General features: G+C 42.0%; 1 protein-coding gene across 6 annotated transcripts in view; it reads left to right on the top strand.

Annotated features, from left to right (window-relative positions):
• LYPD6B (LY6/PLAUR domain containing 6B) overlaps nucleotides 1-22,607 on the top strand; it is a 115,733-nt gene that overhangs the window by 14,972 nt on the left and 78,154 nt on the right. For 2 of the 6 annotated variants that reach the window (XM_053257595.1, XM_053257630.1), the window contains exon 1: nucleotides 10,312-10,362. The exons of 3 other annotated variants lie outside the window; for them this stretch is intronic. In XM_053257595.1, the coding sequence (XP_053113570.1) occupies nucleotides 10,318-10,362 (45 nt within the window). In that variant the 5' untranslated portion in view covers nucleotides 10,312-10,317. Of the gene's footprint in view, nucleotides 1-10,311; nucleotides 10,363-11,206; nucleotides 11,287-22,607 lie in introns of those variants that run through there. One more of the 6 variants, XM_053257615.1, reaches the window with a different exon arrangement.

The following is a 22,607-nucleotide window of genomic DNA, read 5'->3' on the forward strand; positions in this document are numbered from 1 at the left end:
ATTTTTCCTTTGGGGTCCTGCTTAGGGCTGACCTGATTGTCATACCTTTTAAACCCAGACTTCAAAATGAGAGACTGAAGGATGTCAGTTAGGGCTATCACTTGAAGACACTGTAATGGACTGATTAAGTCTGAATGTATAATATGAGAAACAAAATAATTCTAATAATTCTAAAGAAGCAAGCTTGCTTTCCTTGCATTTGGATAATGCACAGAATTGTACAATATCACTTTGGAAGAGATGTTCCCCTCTTTTACTCACATATTTATTTTATTTTTTATTCTATTTATTCTATTTATTTATTTATTTATTTATTTGATTTCTATGCTGCCCTTCCAAAAATAGGAACATAGGAAGCTGCCATATACTGAGTCAGACCATTGGTCCATCTAGCTCAGTATTGTCTTCACAGACCGGCAGTGGCTTCTCCAAGGTTGCAGGCAGGAATCTCTCTCAGCCCTATGTCCATAATATGTCCAACCTCCTGCAAAAAACCTGGGTCTCGCTTTTCGCTCTGCGTTGGCGCAAGTCAGCATGGGGCATAGCATGGTGGGGGAAAGGATCTTTCAGTGGTAATATCACACAAGTATTAAAAAGAGAACACCCGGACTACTTGAGAGATTTGTTATTCACACTTAAAAAATGGAAGGTTGAACCGGATCTATTTAAAGGATCCTCCTCAATTAAGCAGCTAAGGAAAACAATTTATGGAGAGATTCTAGAAGTGGGTTTCTTAAAACCTGATTTAGAACGTAAACACTACAAACACCACACTTCAAAGTACTTGTTGCAACCCGATCACCCTATCGCTCTCTTTAAAGAGAAAAAAGTCCCTTTCCATTTATGGGAAACAAGGTGGCGCTTATACCATCAAGTACTACCACTTAATGTGGCTAAGCCATGGCTCCCAGAGGACCAGCAAGAGTGCCCTAAAATCACCTGCAAACAGAAAGCTAGTGAGCTAGGTAAAACATTCAGGGAAACCCACTCACATTTCTTAAAAGAGTGTGTGGTAGCCAAAAGAGTGTGGCAGGGAGTAAGCAAGCTGTTAGAGTGGCCTGATTTGGAAAAACAGACTTGGGAAGAACTAACCTCGGGTTTGAGCGACAGAACCTCCTTTCGAGGTCCCAGAAAGAAACCTTCAAGGAAACGGGATGGAACAGGTGCCCTCATACTAGGGAATTGGAACATTCCCCTTCTTGTAATCAGGTTAGTAAACCTGTATGTCATTTATGCAATGCTCCTGCATAGGAATAGGGAGGGAAGATGCGACCAAGAGATTCACGCAGATGAGACAGTAAATCTCTTCTGGAAAAGTTTGTATGGTTATGTGCAAAAAGACAAGAGTCTCTCTTCTAAACAGCAATGGGACAAATTGTGGAAATGGACGTCGGACGTAACCCCCCCAATTACCTGATGTGTCTTGAAATCCCCCATCCCCGAGTTACAGTACTACCTGCATATACTTCATAACCTTGTGGTTTTCCAAATCCTTGTGTGTAAATCTTTGTAGATATATGATGTACAAACAACCACTTTGTATATAATTGTGCTTTGGCAACGTACTGTATGCTTTGGTAGTTTGTTGGTTCAATAAACAAATCTTGTCCTATTAAAAAAAAAAAAATCTTGTCCTATCTTGGAGATGCCAGAGCGGGAACCATTCATATGCAACCAGGGCAGACCCTGCTTAGCTAAGGGGACAAGTCATGCTTGCTACCACAAGACCAGCTCTACTCAAAATGACTCAGGGTGGTTTACAGAGAAATAATAAATGAGATGGACCCCTGTCCCCAAAGGGCTCACAATAGGAGGGAGTGTGTCTAATACAATGGTGCTTATCACTTGTGGTTTGTGTTTTGTTTTGTTTTTAAACTGCTACCTGGTTTAAGTGGTGTGGAGTGGGGGGGACAGCACTTCAGTCAACTGATGTTTTCTACTGTGTCTAAATGCACAGTACTAGTCTCAGTGAAGGAGAGTTGATAATAAAGCACAGTGAAATAAAGGCCACAGTGAGGGACCTCAATGATTCAGCAAAACTGAGATGAAATGATTCGGGGAAACCATATACCTGGATGGATGCATGCATGGGAAAGACCAGAAACTTTCAGTGTGTCAGGATTTTAATACAATTTAAACCTATTAGCAGAGATGTGGGAGAAATTTTCTGGAAAACTTCCCCATATTTTATTTTTCCAGGAAAAACTTCCATTGCTAAAATTTCTACTTGGCTACTTGAAAAACATTTGAGATACAATGAAAGGAAATTAATATAATGGAGGTTTGTTCGTTCACTGTATGAAAAGGTTAAATAACATGCCAAATCATATCATGATCTATTTAGGACATCACAAAAATTTGTATATTAATTATTTTGAGAAAACAATTAATGCAGATTTTATGCAAATGAGGGGGAAATTTGCATTGTGAAATTTTCCAGTTCAATTTTTCTGAAAACCCCACATCTCTGCCTAATAGCCAAATCACACAATGAATATATTTGATGTTAACAATACAAGGGTTAATAGCACATGCCACCACAAGCAATGGCAGAGGCATAGCAATGCATCAGAGGGCCTCTCAGTCCTCTTGCAAACCCCACTTTAAGAAAGAACTATGCTCTGTTTTTCTCCTGCCTTCCCAGAAGTCAGAAATGAAACTTCCCAGAGTATTAGAAATTGCTCTTATTTGTACAGAAGGCTGATGGAAACATCTCAGTCATTAACATTTTAAAGCTTTACTGCTTTCTTTTTATTCACACAGTGGATCAACTTTTTATCCACATGGTGGATTTGTTCACTTAACAAACAGAATTTTGTCACTGGGTGTGTGTAGGCAGTCTTAACTTAGGGTTTCTGCTTGGCATCTCCTGTGGGAAAAAATGACCCATGTGATGAAACTTGGCCCAGCTATCTTGCAGGTAAAGGGACTGGAAAGTTCTGTCGATCCCAGTGCTTCAGCATAGTTTGATTTGCATTATTATCTGCAGTGGCAGAACAATATGGTCTTTGATTTGCTTCAACACATTCTACTTCTGTTATAATATGTAGAAGTGATGAACATTAAAAATTGTAAAGTGGAAACAGAAAAAAAAGTACATTTGCTTGCTTGAGTTACAGATTCAGTCTTCATGACACTTAGTTTGGAAAAATATCCTTGTTTGATGGATTGTGTTTATGTCCTACACAACTCGGTGCAATATAAATATTAAATGTCTGTTATAAAGTGGTTGATATTCTAAGCCTGCTATTCTGTGTACAGTTTGTTCATCCCGTGAAATCAGTCTTCTGTGACTGAGAATCACTTTCCACCTAACTCTTTAAACAGCTTAGGTGTACACCATAAAATGTAAAATGTCAATGCAGCGGATGTATGTCAGGAAGTTGTGACTGGTTGCAGCTTCCTAATCAACGTACACCCAGTCGCAAACTTGTTTTTTATTTTGTATTTCACACAAAGGAAAACTACTTACTTCAAAGTAAACATGCATAGGATTAGGTTTGGGTTATAAGAATGATTTTCTTATATGGTGTACTTGTGCTCCTTATACATGCATATGCAGTCATATGCATGCAATGTGCATATATAACATATTTGTATTGTGTCCATTCTAGATTAGACTGAAAATTGGTACTCATACAAGCAGCATACTTTTGTTCTCTTTAGTTTTTGACAGTTAGGGTTTAAATATAATGGTTTACCTATAATTGCTGTAATTGGTTAAATGTTGTTGAGTTCTTTTGTGGTGGGTTATTGGTGATTGACATCAGGTGAGAGCCTGGATTCCTTAGTAATGCCATGCCAAGAACAATCAGTTAAGTTTTGTGCATTGTGTTTACCTTGGGTATCCTTAAAAGTGTGCTTTGGAAGCAAATAACTATAATGAAGGGTATATTCTGAAAATGTGTGGTTCTTGGAACTCTTTCCCATCTCTCTCCTCTGCCCCCACACTTCTTCTCTAACCCTTTGTCCAAGGACAAATTAGGCATTGGGAGGAATCTCTTTACCTCAGATTCCTGCCATCTTCCTGCAGTGGCCCTAGTAAAGTGTTGAGGAAAGACCATTGTGCTGTTATCACCATGCCATTACATGCACCTTGTGCATAAAGGAGGTTATCTGACTCTCCTACCACAATTTTAGCAAAATTACTTGGTGATAAAACTTTAGTAGACTTGCTTTCAATTAAGCATGTGTAGACATGAGGATTTGGCTGTGCTTGCATTTACCTTTGCATCACTCTCTCGCAACAGAATATTTCTGTTTAAAGAAGGATACAGTGGCATGGGACATCCCAGCAACAACACCACTCTTGAGCTAGTGCAGACATGGAAACCATGATTACAGTGTTTTTTCAAGAGAACACTGGGGCACTTATGCATAGGTATGCAGTTTGCTGATGGCAGTAGCATTGTTCAGGTTATGCATCCAGAACTATATGTAATAGCATGAAGAAGCTGTTTTATGGATAACACACTTGTCCCCCTCACTACCCAGGAAACAATGTAACACTTCTGAATACTGTACTCAGTGTGTATCTGCACTAGCAACAATTGCAGGAGTTACTGCAGTATATACTGTAAGAGATGCGCCTTCTGAGATTTGTTTTCCCAAGCCCATTTCAGTAAGCACATACAGAAGCTAGCAGTTACAAAAGCAAAGAGAGTATTGTCAGATTTCTTAAGCTGTAACTAATTACGTTATATTATATTATTTATTTATTTATATTATAAGCTTTATAATTAATTCTCTTAGCCAGCCAGCGTGAAGATGTGGCAAGGCAATGTGTGCCCCCTGATTGGCTGAGCTCTGTTTGGCCGGTGGAGGCACTTGATTGGCTGAGCTCTGTTTGGCCGGCAGAGGTGCCTGGCCCGTTGTGGGCCGTCTTGGCTGCAGCCTGGGCTGGGAGGCGGGAGGCAGTGGGAAGGACTGGCCCTGGCCTGGCGCCAGAGGGGGTGAGTGGGACATGCATGCCCAGTGAGGAGGAGAGGGGGAAGGAAGTGCCGGCTGTGGCCACTGGCCAGCCGGCGGGTGGAGGAGGGAGGAGAGAAAGGCGGCAGTGGGAGGGGGAGAGGAGGGAGGAGAGAAGGGCGGCGGCGGGCGGGGGAGAGAAGCGCGGCGGCGGGCGGGGGAGAGAAGGGCGGCGGCGGGCGGGGGAGAGAAGGGCGGCGGCGGGCGGGGGAGAGAAGGGCGGCGGCGGTGGGGCCCTTCTTGGCCGCCCGCTGCGGCTCTGTGTGTGGGGAGGAACAGGAGGGGAGGAGGGCTGGAGAGCGTGGGCCAGAGGGAAGGGGAAGAGAGGAGAGACAGGAGGAAGAGGGAGGGGGAAACAGCCGGCCCTAAAGCGCCGCACAGATGCTCTGTGTGGGGTTGGCTAGTATAAATTATTATAATTTATTATATACCATCCTTCCAAAAAAGGGCTAAGAGCAGTTTACAACAAGATAAAAACAATTAAAATCAATTAACAATTAGAATCAAAACTCAATCATTTAAACATTAAAATCATTAACATTAAAATAATTTAAAACCAACATTAAAAATTTAAAACCATGAATCTAATTAAAAGCCTGGGTGAATAAATGTGTCTTCAGTGCCTTTTTAAAAGTTGCCAGAGATGGGAAGGCTCTTATTTCAACAGGAAGTGAATTCCAAAGCCCAGGGGCAGCAATGAAGAAGGCCCGTTCTTGAGTAGCCGCCAAACAAGTTGGTGGCAACTGCAGGCAAAACTCTCCAGATGAACTTAACAGGTGGTGGGACTCATGGGGAAGAAGACATTCTCTTAAATACCAAGGGCCTGTTTAGGGCTTTATAGGTTATAACCAGCACCTTGTATTTTGCCTGGAAACGTATTGGCAGCCAGTGTAGTTCTTTCAACACAGGAGTAATATGGTCTCTCCTAGATGACCCAGAGACCAACCTGGCTGCCACATTCTGGACCAACTGTGGTTTCCAGACTACATATAATGGCAGCCCCACATAGATCGCATAACAGTAATCCAGCCTAGAGGTTACCAGCATTTGTACCACCATTTTTGAGGTCGTTCATCTTAAGAAATGGAAGCAGCTGGTGTATCAGCCAAAACTGATAAAAAATACCTCTGGCCACTGCCTCAACCTGGGACACCAGGGAGAGGTTTGGATCCAGGAGCACCCCCAGACTTTGTACCTGTTCCTTCTGGGGGAGTGTGACCCCATCCAGAACTGGCAGATCAAGATGGTCTTCCGAGTTCCTACCCCGCACAATAACTAACTCTACCTTATCTGGATTCAGCCTCATCCAGCCCATTACTGCCTCCAGGCAGGCATTTAGTCTCCTAATGATGTTGACATGGAGAAATAGATTTGGGTATCATCAGCATATTGATAAAACACTGAACCAGATCTCCTGAGGATCTCTCCCAGTGGTTTCATGTAGATGTTAAACAACATTGGAGACAATATGGAGCCCTGAGGGACACCATAGGAAAGTTCAGATTTGGAAGAGCAACAGTCTCCAAGGGACACCATCTGGATTCTGCCTGTAAAGTAGGAGCAGAACCACTACACAGCAATGCCTCCTACCCCCAACCCCCTCAGATGTTCCAGAAGGATACTATGGTCAATAGTCTCAAAAGCCGCCAAGAGATCCAAAAGGACCAACAGAGTCACACTCCCTCTGTCATTTCCCAATTGGAGATCATCCATCAGGCCGACCAAGGCAGTCTCCACCCCGTAGCCTACCCAAAAGGCAGTTTGAAATAGGTCTAGCTAATCAGTTTCCTCCAAGACCACCTGGAGTTGGAAGGCCACCACCTTCTCAGTCACCTTGCCCAGCCGTGGAAGGTTGGTGACAGGCCTGTAGTTGCTTAACTCTGAGGGATTCAAGGCAGGCTTCTTCAGAAGTGGTCTAATGATTGCCTCCTTAAGACAAGAAGGCATCCTGCCCTCCCTCAGAGAAGCATTAATAATCTCTACCAGTCCCTCTATAATAGCCTCCCTGCCAGATAGTATAAGTCATGTTGGGCAAGGATCAAGAGGACAGGTGGTAGGCCGCATCATTCCAAGCAACTTGTCCACATCGTCAGGAGTCACAAACTGGCATTTGGCAATATAGTATCAATCAATACTTTATTTGCACAAACCAAAGGAGTTTCCCTCCAGATGAAGTCTAGCAGGAAGAAGCAATTGCTTGATGAGAAAAAAAGGATGAATGGCAAGAGCAGAGCAACCTGACACCTGTGTGAACAACTGGCCCTCAGAGAAATTTTGTTATCTGAATTCATCTGCCAACTGACAGGCAGTTCTTAAGGTAACCTAGCAATAAGTTATTTGAAGTTTGCCATTCATATTTCAGCTAGCAGTTGAACACTGAGTACTGTATAAACTTTCTGAAAGACAACAGAATTCTGCTGCCACTGATAGTCAAAGGTCTGCGTTAGGGGGAAAAGTCATTGGCAAAAATTTATCCTGGAAATAATTGCAAGGTATGAACCATAACGCTTCATCATAAAGCATGTTACTTAAAAACAGGTCAAGGAGCCAGCATTATTTCTTACCTTCCTATCTTATGAAGATTATTATCACCACCAGAAATCGGGCAGATAAAAACGATAACGTAATAAATTACTATTTACTAATGGTTACTTATAAGTCCTTATTATGGTGCCCCCAAAGTAGATAAGTAAGACGTTACAAACTTTCACAATCACCCCTTGAAAACCTCTCAACCAATCTGAGAAGACAGTTGTAGACAATATTTATTATTATTTATTATTTATTTATTTATTAGATTTATATACCGCCCTTCTGATACGGCTCAGTATGGCAAAAAGACAATATGGCAAAATGGCACTTATGCCAACTCTGTTTAATGTGCTTAATGTTAGTATTTTATGTTCTTCATTCAGCTCCCTTTTCAAAACTCACTTTCTGACTAACACATGGAATGTTTTAATAGAAAAGCCTCAAGCACAAACCAATTGATATAGACACCTTGGGAAGGTGCCAGGGATGCAGGGATTGTATAACAGAACATTTGGAAATTGGAGGGATTTCTTAAGCTAGATCTAGGCTCTGATTCTGGCTTTAAATAATGAATAATTCTTATTCCTCTAGTTGAGTCCCACGTCCAGACTTGGGTCCACTTGCAAGGTTTCAAACACATGGGCCATTCTGGAGCTATGGCTTCCAAACTGCAACTCGTCTATTTTGTTCTTTGGAACTCTGGTATTGTCTTTTATGACTGTTTCTGAAGGTGTGAGGTGAGACTTGCTCATGTGGCAGGAGCCTCCTAGGCTCTCTCAATCTAGTTATGAGAATGTTTTGGTTGAAACTTGAGTGACAGTTCATCCCCACCCAGTCACTGCAGCAGTGGTGGCAGAGTTGACTCTAGTCAAGTGGACTGCATTGTGGTGCTGAGTGCCAATGTGGTCTCCTCACTTTCGGGAAAGGGTGTTTCTGCTTGCCCTGAAACAGCAGTGTAAAACTGTGGCCCTCCAGCTGTTATTGGCCTACAACTCCCGTCATCCCTAGTCAGAGTGGCCAGTAGCCAGGGAGTTGTAGACCAATAACAGCTGGAGGGCTGCAGTTTGATACCCCTGCCCTAGAGGATGTTTGTCAAGTATCCCATGCCACGTGTGCATGAAAGCAATCCTCTTTCTTGACTAAGTGTATGTGACTTTTTGACTATATTCTTGGAGCAATGGCTATCTTCTTGATTACCTGTCTCTTTTCCTTGTTCCCAGTTAATTCAATCTCCTAAAATTCTTAAATACTTAAGGTTCTGTATAAGAATGGTCATATAGGATACAGGAAGCTGTCTTATATGACCATTGGTCCATCTAGCTCAATATTGTCTGCACTGACTGGCAACAACTCTTGAAGGTTTCAGGCAGGAATCTCTCCCAGCCCTGCCTGGAGATGCCAGGGAGTAAACTTGGAACCTTTTGCATACAAAGCAGATGCTCTACTACTGAGCTGCAATCCCATCCCCTAAGGAGAATATTCTATAGCCGACAGTGCTCACATGTAGTCACCCATCTAGATACAAACCAAGGTGAGCTCTGCTTAGCTAAGGGGGCAATTCATGCTTGCCCCCACAAGACTGGCTTAATGCCATATCATTGTGGTTGGCTGTTCGGAGAGGAAAAGGGAAAATGCATAGATGCTGCAACATCTTTAGGGCTCTTTGGCCATTGACATCACCCTAATGCCTAGAAGTAGATCTTCCAAGCTGTTCAGGGTAAAGGCATGTACCCCCTGTGTAGTAACTTGAGGCCAGATGTGATTTTTAAATCTAGATTTGACTAGCCTGCTTTTATATGGGGTGGAATAATTCCTGTTAATTTGAGAACACTTGAGATGATGCCCAATCTTCTCTTTGGATGACTCAAGTGTTCCGCTTTGTTTCTGTTCTCAGGATATCCTTCTCATCTCTTGGATTCATTGCACAGTCTACCTGCAAGAGAACACCATTTCAGTTTCATAATAACTTGTAATGAGACAGCTAGGTTGGAAAGCTACCAACAAACCATGCAAAGGAGACACTTTTCCATCTGTATTTACGTGTGGCTCATAGTAGTTCTGCTGGCACAAATGAGTAGTGTTTTCCATCTCCACCCACTAGATTAGGGGAAACTTAGCATTGCAGTGTTCCATAGTGCATTTATTTAGGTTAATTATTATTTTGGTGGCATGGGATATGTTTTCGCAGAGGCTGCATCCTTGAATGTCCTAAATTAGGAATCTGAGCCGGCAAGTGTTTTCTTGGATGACAAGATGGTGGGGAAAGAATCCTGAACATCAGTTAACATAGCTAGAATGAATTGTCCTTCCTCTTTCTCCAAAGTTCTGGGGGGTGGGGAATGGAAAGAGTGGTCGCTGCTTAGCAAAATGTATTGTGGAGAGAAGTAGCAGGTAGGATCCATGCAGCCTTCTCTTTACTCCCTTCTGAATCTCATATGAATGGCAGGAAGAGGATACATAAGAGCTGGCATTGCAGAATGGACTGACTAGAATTGTATGGGATGGATCCAGAATTGGATGGGATCCAGCAGTTCCTCTAATACAAACTCTTGTTTTACAGTGTGTCTGACACTGACAGATGCATGATCAGTTTTGACAGTCTCCAAAAAAGGGGCCTCCACAACCTCCCTAAGTAGTTTATTCCATCATCAAACTACTGCTTATACCTCAGGGAGTGGTTAGAGCATTGAAGTAGGACCTGTTAGCCCCAAGTTAAAATGCCTGTTCAGACATGAAACCTACCAGGTGATTCTGGGTCAGTCACTGATCTCTCAGCCTTACCTACCCCACAGGGCTGTTGTGGGGATAAACATAACCATGTGCTCCGCTCTGGACTCCTTGGAGGAAAAGCAGGATATAAAGGTAAAAATACAATAGTTTTAAAAATCCTAATGTTTAACCCAGTAGTGGCACTCAAAGCAATTTATCTGGCCAGTGGTAACCATACCAAATTTTAATTAAAATGCAATAGAAAGTGTCGTGAACTGCTATCCCTACAGGATTTACAACCCCCGGAGAGAGAGAGAGAGTGTAAACAGAAAGCAGCAACGAAACTGGATAAAGGAAAATAAAAGGCTCACAAAGAAAACAGTAAATGAATTGAACTAAAACTAGGTACCCCCCTCTAACAATGACTGAGTAATAAGTGGAAGAAAAGACAAAACAAGGAATGAAACAAGCAAAGGACACAGAACAAGGAATTAAGGGAATAATACAGGGAAGTACAGACAAGACAAACTGGAACACAGAAAAGATATAGCTATAGCAATAGCACTTACATTTATATACCGCTCTATAGCCAGAGCTCTCTAAGCGGTTTACAGTGATGTAGCATATTGCCCCCAACATTCTGGGTACTCATTTTACCGACCTCGGAAGGATGGAAGGCTGAGTCAACCTTGAGCCCCTGGTCAGGATCGAACTTGTAACCTTCTGGTTACAGGGCGGCAGTTTTACCACTGCGCCACCAGGGGCTCTTCCAAGAGCACCATATCTGCTGCCAGTGAAGTTGCAAACAGCAACTCAGCCATGAGAGACTGCTGAATATATAAGGCTCAACAGAACCAGGAACCAATCAGGCTTCCCTGAGTCAGCAGTTTGGCTTTCTTCCCTGTTATCTCCTGCACCTGCATGAATCCCTCTGAGCTTGCCTCTTGATACTTAGTCTCACTATAGGTGAAATCCCAGGCTCTTCCACATCAGAATTCAAGTCTGGCAGCTGTTGAGAATTCTCAGGTCCCGAGTCTGGTTTCTCTGCCAAATCTTGCTACTGTGGCTCACTAGCAGGTGAGTCTTCCTGCTCTGAGTCTTCTGATTCTGAAGTCTGAGCCATGACAGAAAGGTGCCACACTAAACACACAGTGTGAAGGGGACAGGTGTATCCCTAAACACTTGTGAGCAGGTTCTGGCAAACTTGTGAGCAGGTTCTTAGCTACAGCTATTTGGCATGTGTCCATGTGTGTTTAGGGGAGCACAGCTCCACTTTATGTTTTGTGTGTTTGTCACAGGAAACAACAATGGAACCTGGCTGCCACATAAAGCATAGCACCACTTAGTTTTTCTTTACCTTTTGCTAGTTTAACCATTTGTGCTTCATTGTTCTCTGTCTACTGCAGAAACACTATTATTTATAGAACAAGACTGAAAAATGCTTCAGTCTAAGTATACTTTTCCTTCTCACAGTTTATCAGATATCAGGAAAGATAAAAGCATTTTTCAGTTTCTTGAAAATTCAGCCTTGAAATCCAAACCTCTGAGATGAAGGTGAGGTTACCTTCCATTTCCTCTATGAAAGGACCAGGTCAGGTGGTGGTTAATTATTGTACAGCCAAGTAACCCACGGGAAGTGTCAAATGAGCCAGGTTTTCTACTTGATTAGTTTGACAAAATGAGAGATTCTGTACGTGGAACGAAGACATGACTGCTTGGTTAAATATGGGGGCACGTTTGGGACAGAAATTTGATCAGGTCACACAATAGATGCCTTGCTGTAGTTTGTCAGCTCCTAGAATGGCTAATTTCATGTTTGGTTCTAAATTCTTCTGAAGTAAAATGAGTTTTCAGCTCATAATACATTCTTTAAGCAAATCCTATTGTCACCACAGTTTCAAACCACAAATTGTTATGCAGAAGTCAAAGGCCATTAGCTGCAACTCTTAGCCCACTAAGGGGTTGAAGCATTGGGAGATTCATCCAAAACGAACTGCTGGGGGCCTGATGATTCCAGTGTGTGGCTGTGTTTTTCTTACTGAAGTGTAGCTTTGTGGCCTACAGTGTCTGATCAGGGTGGGGATGGGGGATGTTTAAGTCCTTCATGCTGAGCTATTTTTCTGATAAAAATTGGAAACCCCACCCCTTGACACCACTTCTTTCCCACTCACAGGCGGAGGGATGACCTGTAGGTGGGGAAAGAAGCTGGGAATGTTGGTCATAAAAATGACCCTTGATAGGTCTGAGCTTACCCTCCCTGATCAGATTAGCAGCTGCTGTGGCTGCATTTCTGGAAAAGAAAGAAAAAACCCTCTATGTAGGGATGTGCTTGAAGTGGTTCAGCTCCTTCTTTGGGAAGTGCCAAACCAGCTTGGGCAGCCACAGCCAAATGAGTTCGTTGGGGCGGGGAGTGGTTCTCTTAAAAAGCAGGTAAGCGGCTCTGCTTACCCACTCCACTGCCACCCCACTGCTTTTCCGGGTGTGGCGCTCACTCTACCAAAGCCTGAGGTGCTGTTCCCTGCAGCTTGCGCATGGCTTCAGCATGTACATGGCTGCCGCACATGCGTTGTGACCTTGTGTGCCAGTGATGTGTGCAGGCTGCATGGAACAGCGCTGCAGCCATGCACAGTCTTTGGTAGAGTGAGTGCTTCTCCCGGAAAAGTGGTGGGATGGCAGTGTGGAGCAGGTAAAGGACCTGCTTACCTGCTTTTAAAGGGAACCTCTCCCCATGCCTGAATGAGCCGCTCATTCCTCAATGCCGACCACACACCACTCAGCATCCAGTCTGGCCCTGGGACTGCAGTAGTTCTTATAGGAAAACATTCTTTACAGCAGTTCAGACGGCTATAGCAGGTGAGGGGGACCCCTTTGATTGACAGACCAAAAGGTATTTATTGCTTTAACTTGCAAAGGCAAACTAGATGAGGCCTGCCTGAGATACTAGCAAGAATAAGCTTCAAAATTCTATGCTTTCTTTTCCACACAACAACAATTCAGGCTTCTTTTCACTGGCAAATATTTTGCTATGTGTACCACTGTGTTTATATATTATTTGAGCATATAAGAACATGAGAACAGCCCTACTGGATCAGGCTCAAGGCCCATCTAGTCCAGCACCCTGTTTCACACAGTGGCCCACTGGATGCCACTGGGAGCCTACAGGCAGGAGTTGAGGGCATGCCCTCTCTCCTGCTGTTATTCCCCTGCAACTAGAGGCATCCTGCCTTTGAGGCTGGAGGTGGCCTATGGCGCTCCAACTAGTGGCTGTTGATAGACCTCTCCTCCATGAAGTTATCAAAACCCCTCTTAACCCCCTGCTAACTTGGCAAAGAGGCACCTTTTACCATGGTGATTCTCTTTATTTATAAGGGGGAGAGTAACTGGCTCTATTGATCCCCAGCACAGTACTTCCAGTGACTGTTGTTGGTGTCTATCTTATGTTTCTTTTAGATTGTGAGCCCTTTGGGGGCAGGGATCCATCTATTTATTTATTATTTCTCTATGTAAACCGCCCTGAGCCATTTTTGGAAGGGCCGTATAGAAATTGAATAATAATAATAATAATAATAATAATAATAATAATAATAATAATAATTATTATTATTATTATTAAAGTCATCCAGGTTGTTGGCTGTCACCACATCTTGTGGCAGAGAATTCCACAAGTGGATTATGCGTTGTGTGAAAAAGTACTTCTGTTTGTTGGTCCTAGATTTACTGCAATCAATTTCATGGGATGACCCCTGGTTCTAGTTTTATGTGAGAGGGAGAATAATTTCTCTTTATCCACTTTCTCCACACCATGCATGATTTTATAGACCTCTATCATATCTCCCCACAGTCGTCTTTTTTTCTAAACTAAAAAGCCCCAAGAACCTCATAAGGAAGGTTCTCTAGGTTCCTGATCATCTTGGTTGCCCTCTTCTGCACTTTTTCTAGTTCTACAATGTCCTTCTTTAGATGTGGTGACCAGAATTGTATGCAGTACTCTACGTGAGGCCGCACCATAGTTTTGTAGAAGGGCATTATAATATTACCCATTTTATTTTCATTCCCCTTCCTAATGATCCCTAGCATGGAATTGACCTTTTTCACAGCTGCCACACATTGAGTCAACACTTTCAATGAGCTGTCTACCATGACCCCATGATCCCTCTCATTGTCAGTCTCTGACAGCTCAGATCCCATCTATGTATACTTGAAGTTGGGTTTTTTTTGTCCCAATGTGCATCACTTTACACTTGCCATCACTAAACTGCATTCGTCATTTTGTCGCCCACTCACCAAGTTTGGAGAGATCCTTTTGGAGCCCCTCACAATCTGTTTTGGATTTAACTACCTTAAATAGTTTGATGTCATCTGCAAATTTGGCCACCTCACTGCTTACCCCAATTTCTAGACCATTTATGAATAAATTTAAAAGGAAGTATAGATCCCTGGGGGACCCTACTTCTTACTTCCCCCCATTGTAAAAACTCTCAATTTATCCCTAGCCTCTGTTTTCTGTCTTTCAGCCAGTTGGCAATCCACACATGTACAGGTGAAACTCGGAAAATTAGAATATCGTGCAAAAGTCCATTAATTTCAGTAATGCAAATTAAAAGGTGAAACTCATATATGAGACAGACGCATTACATGCAAAGCGAGATAAGTCAAGCCTTAATTTGTTATAATTGTGATGATCATGGCGTACAGCTCATGAAAATCCCAAATCCACAATCCCAGAAAATTAGAATATTACATGGAACCAAGAAGACAAGGATTGAAGAATAGAACAATATCGGACCTCTGAAAAGTATAAGCATGCATATGTATTCAGTACTTGGTTTGGGCCCCTTTTGCAGCAATTACTGCCTCAATGCGGCGTGCCATGGATGCTATCAGCCTGTGGCACTGATGAGGTATTATGGAAGACCAGGATGCTTCATTAGCGGCCTTCAGCAATTCTGCATTGTTTGGTCTCATGTCTCTCATCCTTCTCTTGGCAATGCCCCATAGATTCTCTATGGGGTCAGGTCAGGCGAGTTTGCTGGCCAATCAAGCACAGTACACTGTATACTTTTCAGAGGTCCGATATTGTTCTATTCTTCAATCCTTGTCTTCTTGGTTCCATGTAATATTCTAATTTTCTGGGATTGTGGATTTGGGATTTTCATGAGCTGTACGCCATGATCATCACAATGATAACAAATTAAGGCTTGACTTATCTCGCTTTGCATGTAATGCGTCTGTCTCATATATCAGTTTCACCTTTTAATTTGCATTACTGAAATTAATGGACTTTTGCACGATATTTTAATTTTCTGAGTTTCACCTGTATTTCTCCCCTTAATCCATGGCTGCTACATTTTCTCAGGATTCTTTGCTGAGGAACTTTGTTAAAAGCTTTTTGGAAGTCCAGGTATACTATGGCAACTGGATCAGCTTGATATACACACCTGTTGACACTCTCAAAGAACATAAATATAAAGAATATAAAACATGTATTTAGATTTACCTATATTAATCATTTGAGACCTGATGATTGATTGATTGATTGATTAATCACTGCTATCCAGTTAAATTATATTATATCTGGTTGAGCAATGAAATCTGCATACATTGGTGTGTGGGTTTGTGTGTGTTTGCGTGCGCGCGCGCACACACACACACACACAGTGGGCCTCACTCACTGACATGAAACTCCAAGACCAAATCATGGGAAGTTGTTTTTTATAGGTAGGTTTCAGACCTCACCCAACTAACATAAAAATCAAAAATCCCAGAAAAAATGATAAATTTGCCAGAAAATGTGGAACATTCTCCCATTGGGAAAATCATGAGACATGATACCTTCTGATAAACTTTGGCAGTTTTCTTTGGCCTTCTCCGTACTTTCACTGAATTATGAAGCAATGCACAAGCTATATTTTTTCAATTCACTGAATTTCAATTCATGTTGGATTTGCACAAAAATCACTTAAATTGCTGGAGATATAAATACATTTCTTTAAACACAGAAACTCTTTTGCACATCAACTACCAACAAATGAAGGGAGAATGCATAGTCACTTTGTGGTACAGGAGAAATGTTTGCAAACTGCAAGCCCGTTGTACTAGTATAATAGTAATAACAATGGTTTTGAAGAAAAATACATCCTATAATATAATCAGGTGTAATGCGGTTCTTTTTATTGTAATGCGATTCTTTTTATTCAGCACAGCTCTTAGTCACAACAAGGTTAACTGGTATGTGTTGCATCCTGATTGCGTTAGCTCATAGTACTGAGGAGTTGTAGGAATGGAAGGAACCTCAATCATTTCACCTTTTGAGGGCTTGTCATCTTGCTTTAGATCAGGTATGAATTGCTGTGGATTGTGTGTGCCATGTGTGGCACACTGAACTGTATTTTGTATTCCTGTGGTGTTAAGTGCGCTTGTATTAACCACATTCTCGAAGCCATGAAAGTGAGAGTGCACTACATGTGTCAGTGACAGATCTCTGTTTCTGAATGTCAAACAGCATTAAAGCACTAGGGAAAGGATCTTTACAGCAGAAAAGGTTGAAAGTAGAGTGCTGAACCTTTCAGTTGCTTTACATTGCTGAAGCCCTCTCCTCAGCTGCTTTTCTCCTATCTAGATCTGAAACTGGAAATCAGTTCCCTAGTTGGGAGGGGAAAATTTCTGAGGGTGTGTGTGCTGTCTTTATTACTTCCTCCTTCTCACTGATTCTTCAAAAAATCCCTCCTCAAACCCTCTGCTTTACTGCTGTTTGATAGTGACCTGTATTCACAGACATCAACCTTCTATGTCCCATTTCATGCTGACTCTATCCTGGTTTTTCACCATTCTGTGCCATGAACTTCAAACTCTTATTGCTCCAGGCCAACTCCTTTTCCCAGAAAACTAAGGTGATGGTAGCAACAAGCCATTGCTGATTACAACAAAGGACACCAAACTTGCCTCACTCTCCTTGTAGCAATTGTATTATTTTACTTTATCCTCAGTAGGAAGAGGAGACCTAGTACTGAAGAAATATAAACATTGATTAAAAATGAAAAGTAGCCAAGCACTATTTTTTAAAAACAAATATTTGGGGCTGCTGAAATTAGTTGGTTATGTAACTTTAAGACATGAAAGCAAGGATTGTTCCTGAGGTTGGCAAGAAATATAGGACAAATACTAAAAAATGCTGATGATTTGCCACTCTCTGTGGTTGAAAGCAGGTTTGTTCCAGGGCTGTGCATTACATGATCTGCATATTTCCCAGCCTTAATTCTCACATTATCCCAAGTCTATGAATATGCCAGGATCTTGTGGGAACACAGAAGAGCTACAGAATATATCAGCTGCAGAATCCAACTTCCTGAGAATCTTGGCTTTATTTTTATTTTTAAGTGGAGATACATATTCAGATATGAGTACTAACAAAGTGAAACAATCAGTTTTAATACAATATAAAATATATATTAAAAAGCTGGAAGCACAAATTGTATTAAACAAGTTACAGTGCTAAGATATAGCAGATAAGATATAGCAGCCATAAGTCTGCTGAAAAACATTAAATCCAAACAAGCAAGAAAGGTAGGTATAGTGCTAATAACATCTTCCACAGTCTTCATCCATCTATAATGGAGATAATCTAAACAGCTGTCCTTAATAAAAAAATACCATCAGGGAGTTCTTTCTTGAAAAAATACGATAAACTTGTCTGAGAGAATAATACACTAACACTTCATTAGTAAATATAAACCATGATACAATAATAAAGGAATACTAAAAAGAAAATATTAAGACTATCTGCATTACTCACAATCATCTTTCTTAGGAGCAAGCATTTGCAGCACACCCTGATTCATAAGTGTATAGAATAAGGGGAAGGGGCTGAAGCTAGGGAAATTGGGGCGGAGTTGATTACACCTGCCCCAGTTCTTGGTAGCCCAGGTTTCTGAGCTCAGGGGGCAAAGAGTTCTCCTCCAGCACTTTGGGGGAGAACTTCAGGGTTTTCAGAGTAGCCTGTGGCTTCTTGAAATCCAGTGCCCCAGGCCACTGGGTTGAGCTGCTACTACTGCAATGGAAATATTTATATATTGCTTTTCAACAAAAAGCTCAAAGTGAGCTTGTTTTGAAAAAAAGAATTAGGATGGTTACTTTGAAGAAATAGAATGATTACCCTTGCCCAAAGGGCTCACAGTCTAAAATGAACAAGGCAGAAACCAGCAACAGGCTGGGGAGGATTAATCTTTTTGCCGCCTATAGGCAGCAAAAGATTTGCCGCCCCAGGAACAAAAGTAAGGGGGCTTGGGGGGAGGGCAATTTTATTTTATTTTTTAAAACCTTTAAAAATGCCGCTTTGTGGCGATGGAGGCTCCGTCCACCTCCTAAACCATCCCAGGAGCGGAGGTGAGGTTGGGCACTGGAGGATGGCAGCGAAAGAGGTCTTCACTCAAGCCTGGCTTACTCGTAAATGAGGTAGAGCAGGCAATTTCGGGCCTCTGCACACACACCAAAATCTCCTGCTCTGCTTCATTTGCGAGTAAGCCAGGCTTGAGTGAAGACCTCGGCAGTGACAGTGGCGAAAGAGGTCCACACTCAAGCCTGGCGTACTCGCAGATGAAGCAGAGTGGGCGATTTTGGTCCTCTGTGCATGTGTGCAGAGGCCCGAAATCGCCCACTCTGCCTTATTTGTGAGTAAGCCAGGCTTGAGTGAAGACCTCATTGCTGCTGCCTTCCAGTGCCCAACCTCACCTCCGCTCCTTTGATGGTTTAGGAGGCGGGCAGAGCCTCTGCCGCTACACAGCAGCATTTTTAAAGGTTTTAAAACACATAATTAAGTTGTCCTCCAAGATGCTGCTCCCCAAGATTTGCTGCCATAGGCAGCTGCCTAGACTACCTTTGTAATAATCTGCCATTGGCAACAGCCCCTGAAGGGGTGCTGTGTTGTGGTTGGATTAGGGACAGTTGCTCTCTCCTTGCTAAAGATAAGAGTGTGAGTCACCACTTGAAACGGTACCTCTTTGCTCAGTTGGCAGGGAACAGGAGCTGGCCCTCATACTAAACTTGAAGAATCTATAACTTTGCATCATGGGTTCATTGGTAGAATTCCTCTTCCTTTTATGGTTCCTTGTGAATTTTGTTATTTCATGTTTTATGTTTCAATAATGTGACTTCATGCCAACTCGGGTATGCTTGGGGAAAGCTTCATTTCAAATAAGGGAGACTTGGCATGTAACTAGCAGCTATGATTACTGTGAGTAGGCATTGTCTATCTAAATCTTCGCATAAGATTTAGTAGATTTAGTAGATTTCGCATAAGATTTAGTAGACGGCATGGAAATAGGTGTGGTAGACAGTAGTAGCAATAAAAGGATGAAGCAGGGAGTGTCTCTCCAAATGGCAGCTAGTCAAAGAGTTAGAAGTGGGGGAAATCCCTATAAAACAAGCAATGAATCCCTTTGAAAAACTCGGTGTTATTTAATTTATTACTTCAGAAAAAGCCAGGTTGTATATTCTATATACTGTACAAATATAGCTGCCATATGTAAATATAGCCATGCCTTCAAAAGATTTTTAAAAGACAAGGAAATCCTTTCAGAAAGTAATGTTTAAGTAGTAATCTTGTGGCAAAGAGAGTTCATAAACTAAATAAAAAATAAAATAAAATAAAAATAAAACTTGTTTGCAAGGCAAGGCGGGGGGGGGGAGGGAGGGAGAGAGTAGAATTTTATGTTTAACCAATGCACTCTATATCCCAAGGAGATAATGGAAGATCTGTATTGGTACATGCATCTTTCCTTGCACAATGTTTTAGTGCCCTAGGTGGTTTAAAATTTTGCACATACCTATATATTCATGCTTACAGACTGTTTAGGAGTAACTAAATCATGTTAACAGAACTAAAATGTGTACTTTTATATGGCCTGGTGGGTTGACCCAAGGAATTTAAGTGCAGCTAGAAATAGTACTATTATGCCGTTTTTTAAAAAGAAAAAAGAGGAAATGTACCAATTTCCTCTTATTTCTTTTCCCTTTCCTTTTCTAAAAGCAGCATATAATAGTACTATTCCTACTCCAACTCAATGTTCCCTCTAACAGGGATTCCCAGATGTTGTTGACTACAACTCCCATAATCCCCAAGCAAAAGCCACTGCAGTTGTAGTCAACAACACCTGGAAATCCCTGTTAGAGGGAACAGTGCTCCCACTCTTCAGGAACAGGAGATACTTGGGCAGTAAAAGAGATTGTTAAAGAAACTATTCATTCCTAGAGGAAAACTATTTGCAAAATTCCCAACAGTTGCCCACCATATATCAGTAGCACTGTTACTGGCCCCACCTTCATGGATGAGAGAGGGGAATGTAGTACATTTGTGTTGTTTCTGAGTAGGCAACTGAACAAGATACAAGGCAGTTTGCTGTACCAGCTGAGTGGAAGCTTCTCTGGACTGGGCCCTTCATACAGAAGGAGAAGTTGTCTTGCATTTAATAGTAAAAACAGAAAAACACCAAGGAACCCACTGATGAAGAGGAAAGTACTTGGATCCAGAATTCTTTACTCAACCTCTGTCCTTCTTGTTCTGCCTTAGGCTATGGAGAAGGGAGTCAGCAGCTATAGGGAAGAAGCAGACACCCACTGTTGTCCCCCCCACTTTTCCCCCCTGTCTGTTTCTGCAGCCCTTGCAGATTGAGGTTCAGAGAGGCATTCGGAGGCAGTTGGCATTCTTCATCTTTGTTAATGCCAGACCTTGCACCCTGTTGAGAGACAAACACCAATGCTACCAGTCCCATCTCTCCAGTCTGGCCGGTCCTCTTTTTCTGCATCTTCCCTGGCAAGATATTTCCTTTTTATCTCAGGAGGTTGGAAATTGTCTGCCAGACCTGGCCTGTGTGCTATCCCCACCCCATGGGGTCGAGAGGTGAGGTTCATGGTCATCTGCACAATTGTTTCCAGGGTGTGTACAGCAACAGATACACATTGATCCAGCCATATGTCTGGGGTGGGCGACTGCTCTCCTTTGCCGCTGTCCCCCATGGATGCCTGTGGTGAGGTTGTCTTACTCCATGACTATTTTATGGGAAATAGAGAAGTTCAAGGTTCAGATAGAAGCATTGTGCTCAGCCAATGCTTGGAGAAGGCATCCTTGTCTTACTACAGCAAGTATTTTGTGCTATTTAACCTTATAATGAACATTTGTACTGAAGCAGTATTTCAGTTAGATTCTTGTTGGGATGTTGCCAGGAATTATGCAAGCACATATACCCTGAATTATTTGGATATTATTTAAAACTATATTACAACCTGCTTCACTTTCCCCATCCTATCTGTTTATGGTTTTTTAGTTAGGTTTTAAAAAAAAATCTCCAGTACACTTCTCATATCCATGAGTCACTTGGGTCTCTTGTGCTGAGTAGACTAGGCTGACCTGTCAGGCTGCTGTGATCAGTAGCTTGGAGAATCTCCTGGATTTCCAAAATAGTTTTAAGTGGCTTTGGCACTGTGTTCATTTCCTGCAGGGTATTCATTTCCTACAGCACAAAGACTAACTACCAGTATGTAACTATCTGACATGCAAGGGCAATTTCTTGAGGCTGCAGTTGTAATGGTATTCTAAGCACTTACACAGAGTAAATAAATCTTACTCTTTACCAGAGATGTATGTGCCACACCACCCATTAATGTGGTTTTTCTGCATTTTCATCCCTTCAGCATGGAAAGACTCAAAAGTAAATCATCTGATCATGTTTCATAGTATTTCATGCTTATTTCCCTAGTTTCTGTTTTCTTTCATCCAGTCCATCCATCCATCCCAACCTACTCATTTACTAAACAGATTTATGTGTACCCATATTTTAAAAACAACCCCGTAACTGTGAATACTAGAAGCCTATAACCATAGAACATTACTAAAGTCCTCTTATTCCAACAGAACTGCAATTCCTAGGGTTCCTGGAAGGAGTCTGTGATGCTTAAACCAGTCTAAATGCATTGTATAGATGAGTTGTTCTATTCAAAAGATTGTGTAAACTAGGTTATAGCACAGCCCACTCCCTGCTGTGCTAGTATTCTACTTGCAGAAGGTTTTTGGTTTTTTTCTAAACTGAGGGGCCTATTAAAAATGCAACCCCCAATCTATTGCCTAAAGCACAGCATTTTATTCGGCTATGCATGCAAAATGGAGCTCATAGAAGTGCTTCAGCCAGTGTCAAAATAGGAAGTGACTTGTTTCTCCTCTACCCACGCTTCTGAATATACACATCTTCCCCACCATCACCACCTTTTCAATGAGAACAAGAAGTGCAGAGAATGCAAGTCATTCCTGTTTCATTTCTTGTTATTTCCTTTAAACATCAGAATTGGCTTCAAAAGGTTTTTTGGGAGTATTGGATGAGTGGCTGAAATCTTTCGGTCAGTTTTGTGCT

The sequence above is a fragment of the Hemicordylus capensis genome, chromosome 1 (assembly GCF_027244095.1).
Source record: "Hemicordylus capensis ecotype Gifberg chromosome 1, rHemCap1.1.pri, whole genome shotgun sequence".
NCBI lineage: Eukaryota > Metazoa > Chordata > Lepidosauria > Squamata > Cordylidae > Hemicordylus > Hemicordylus capensis.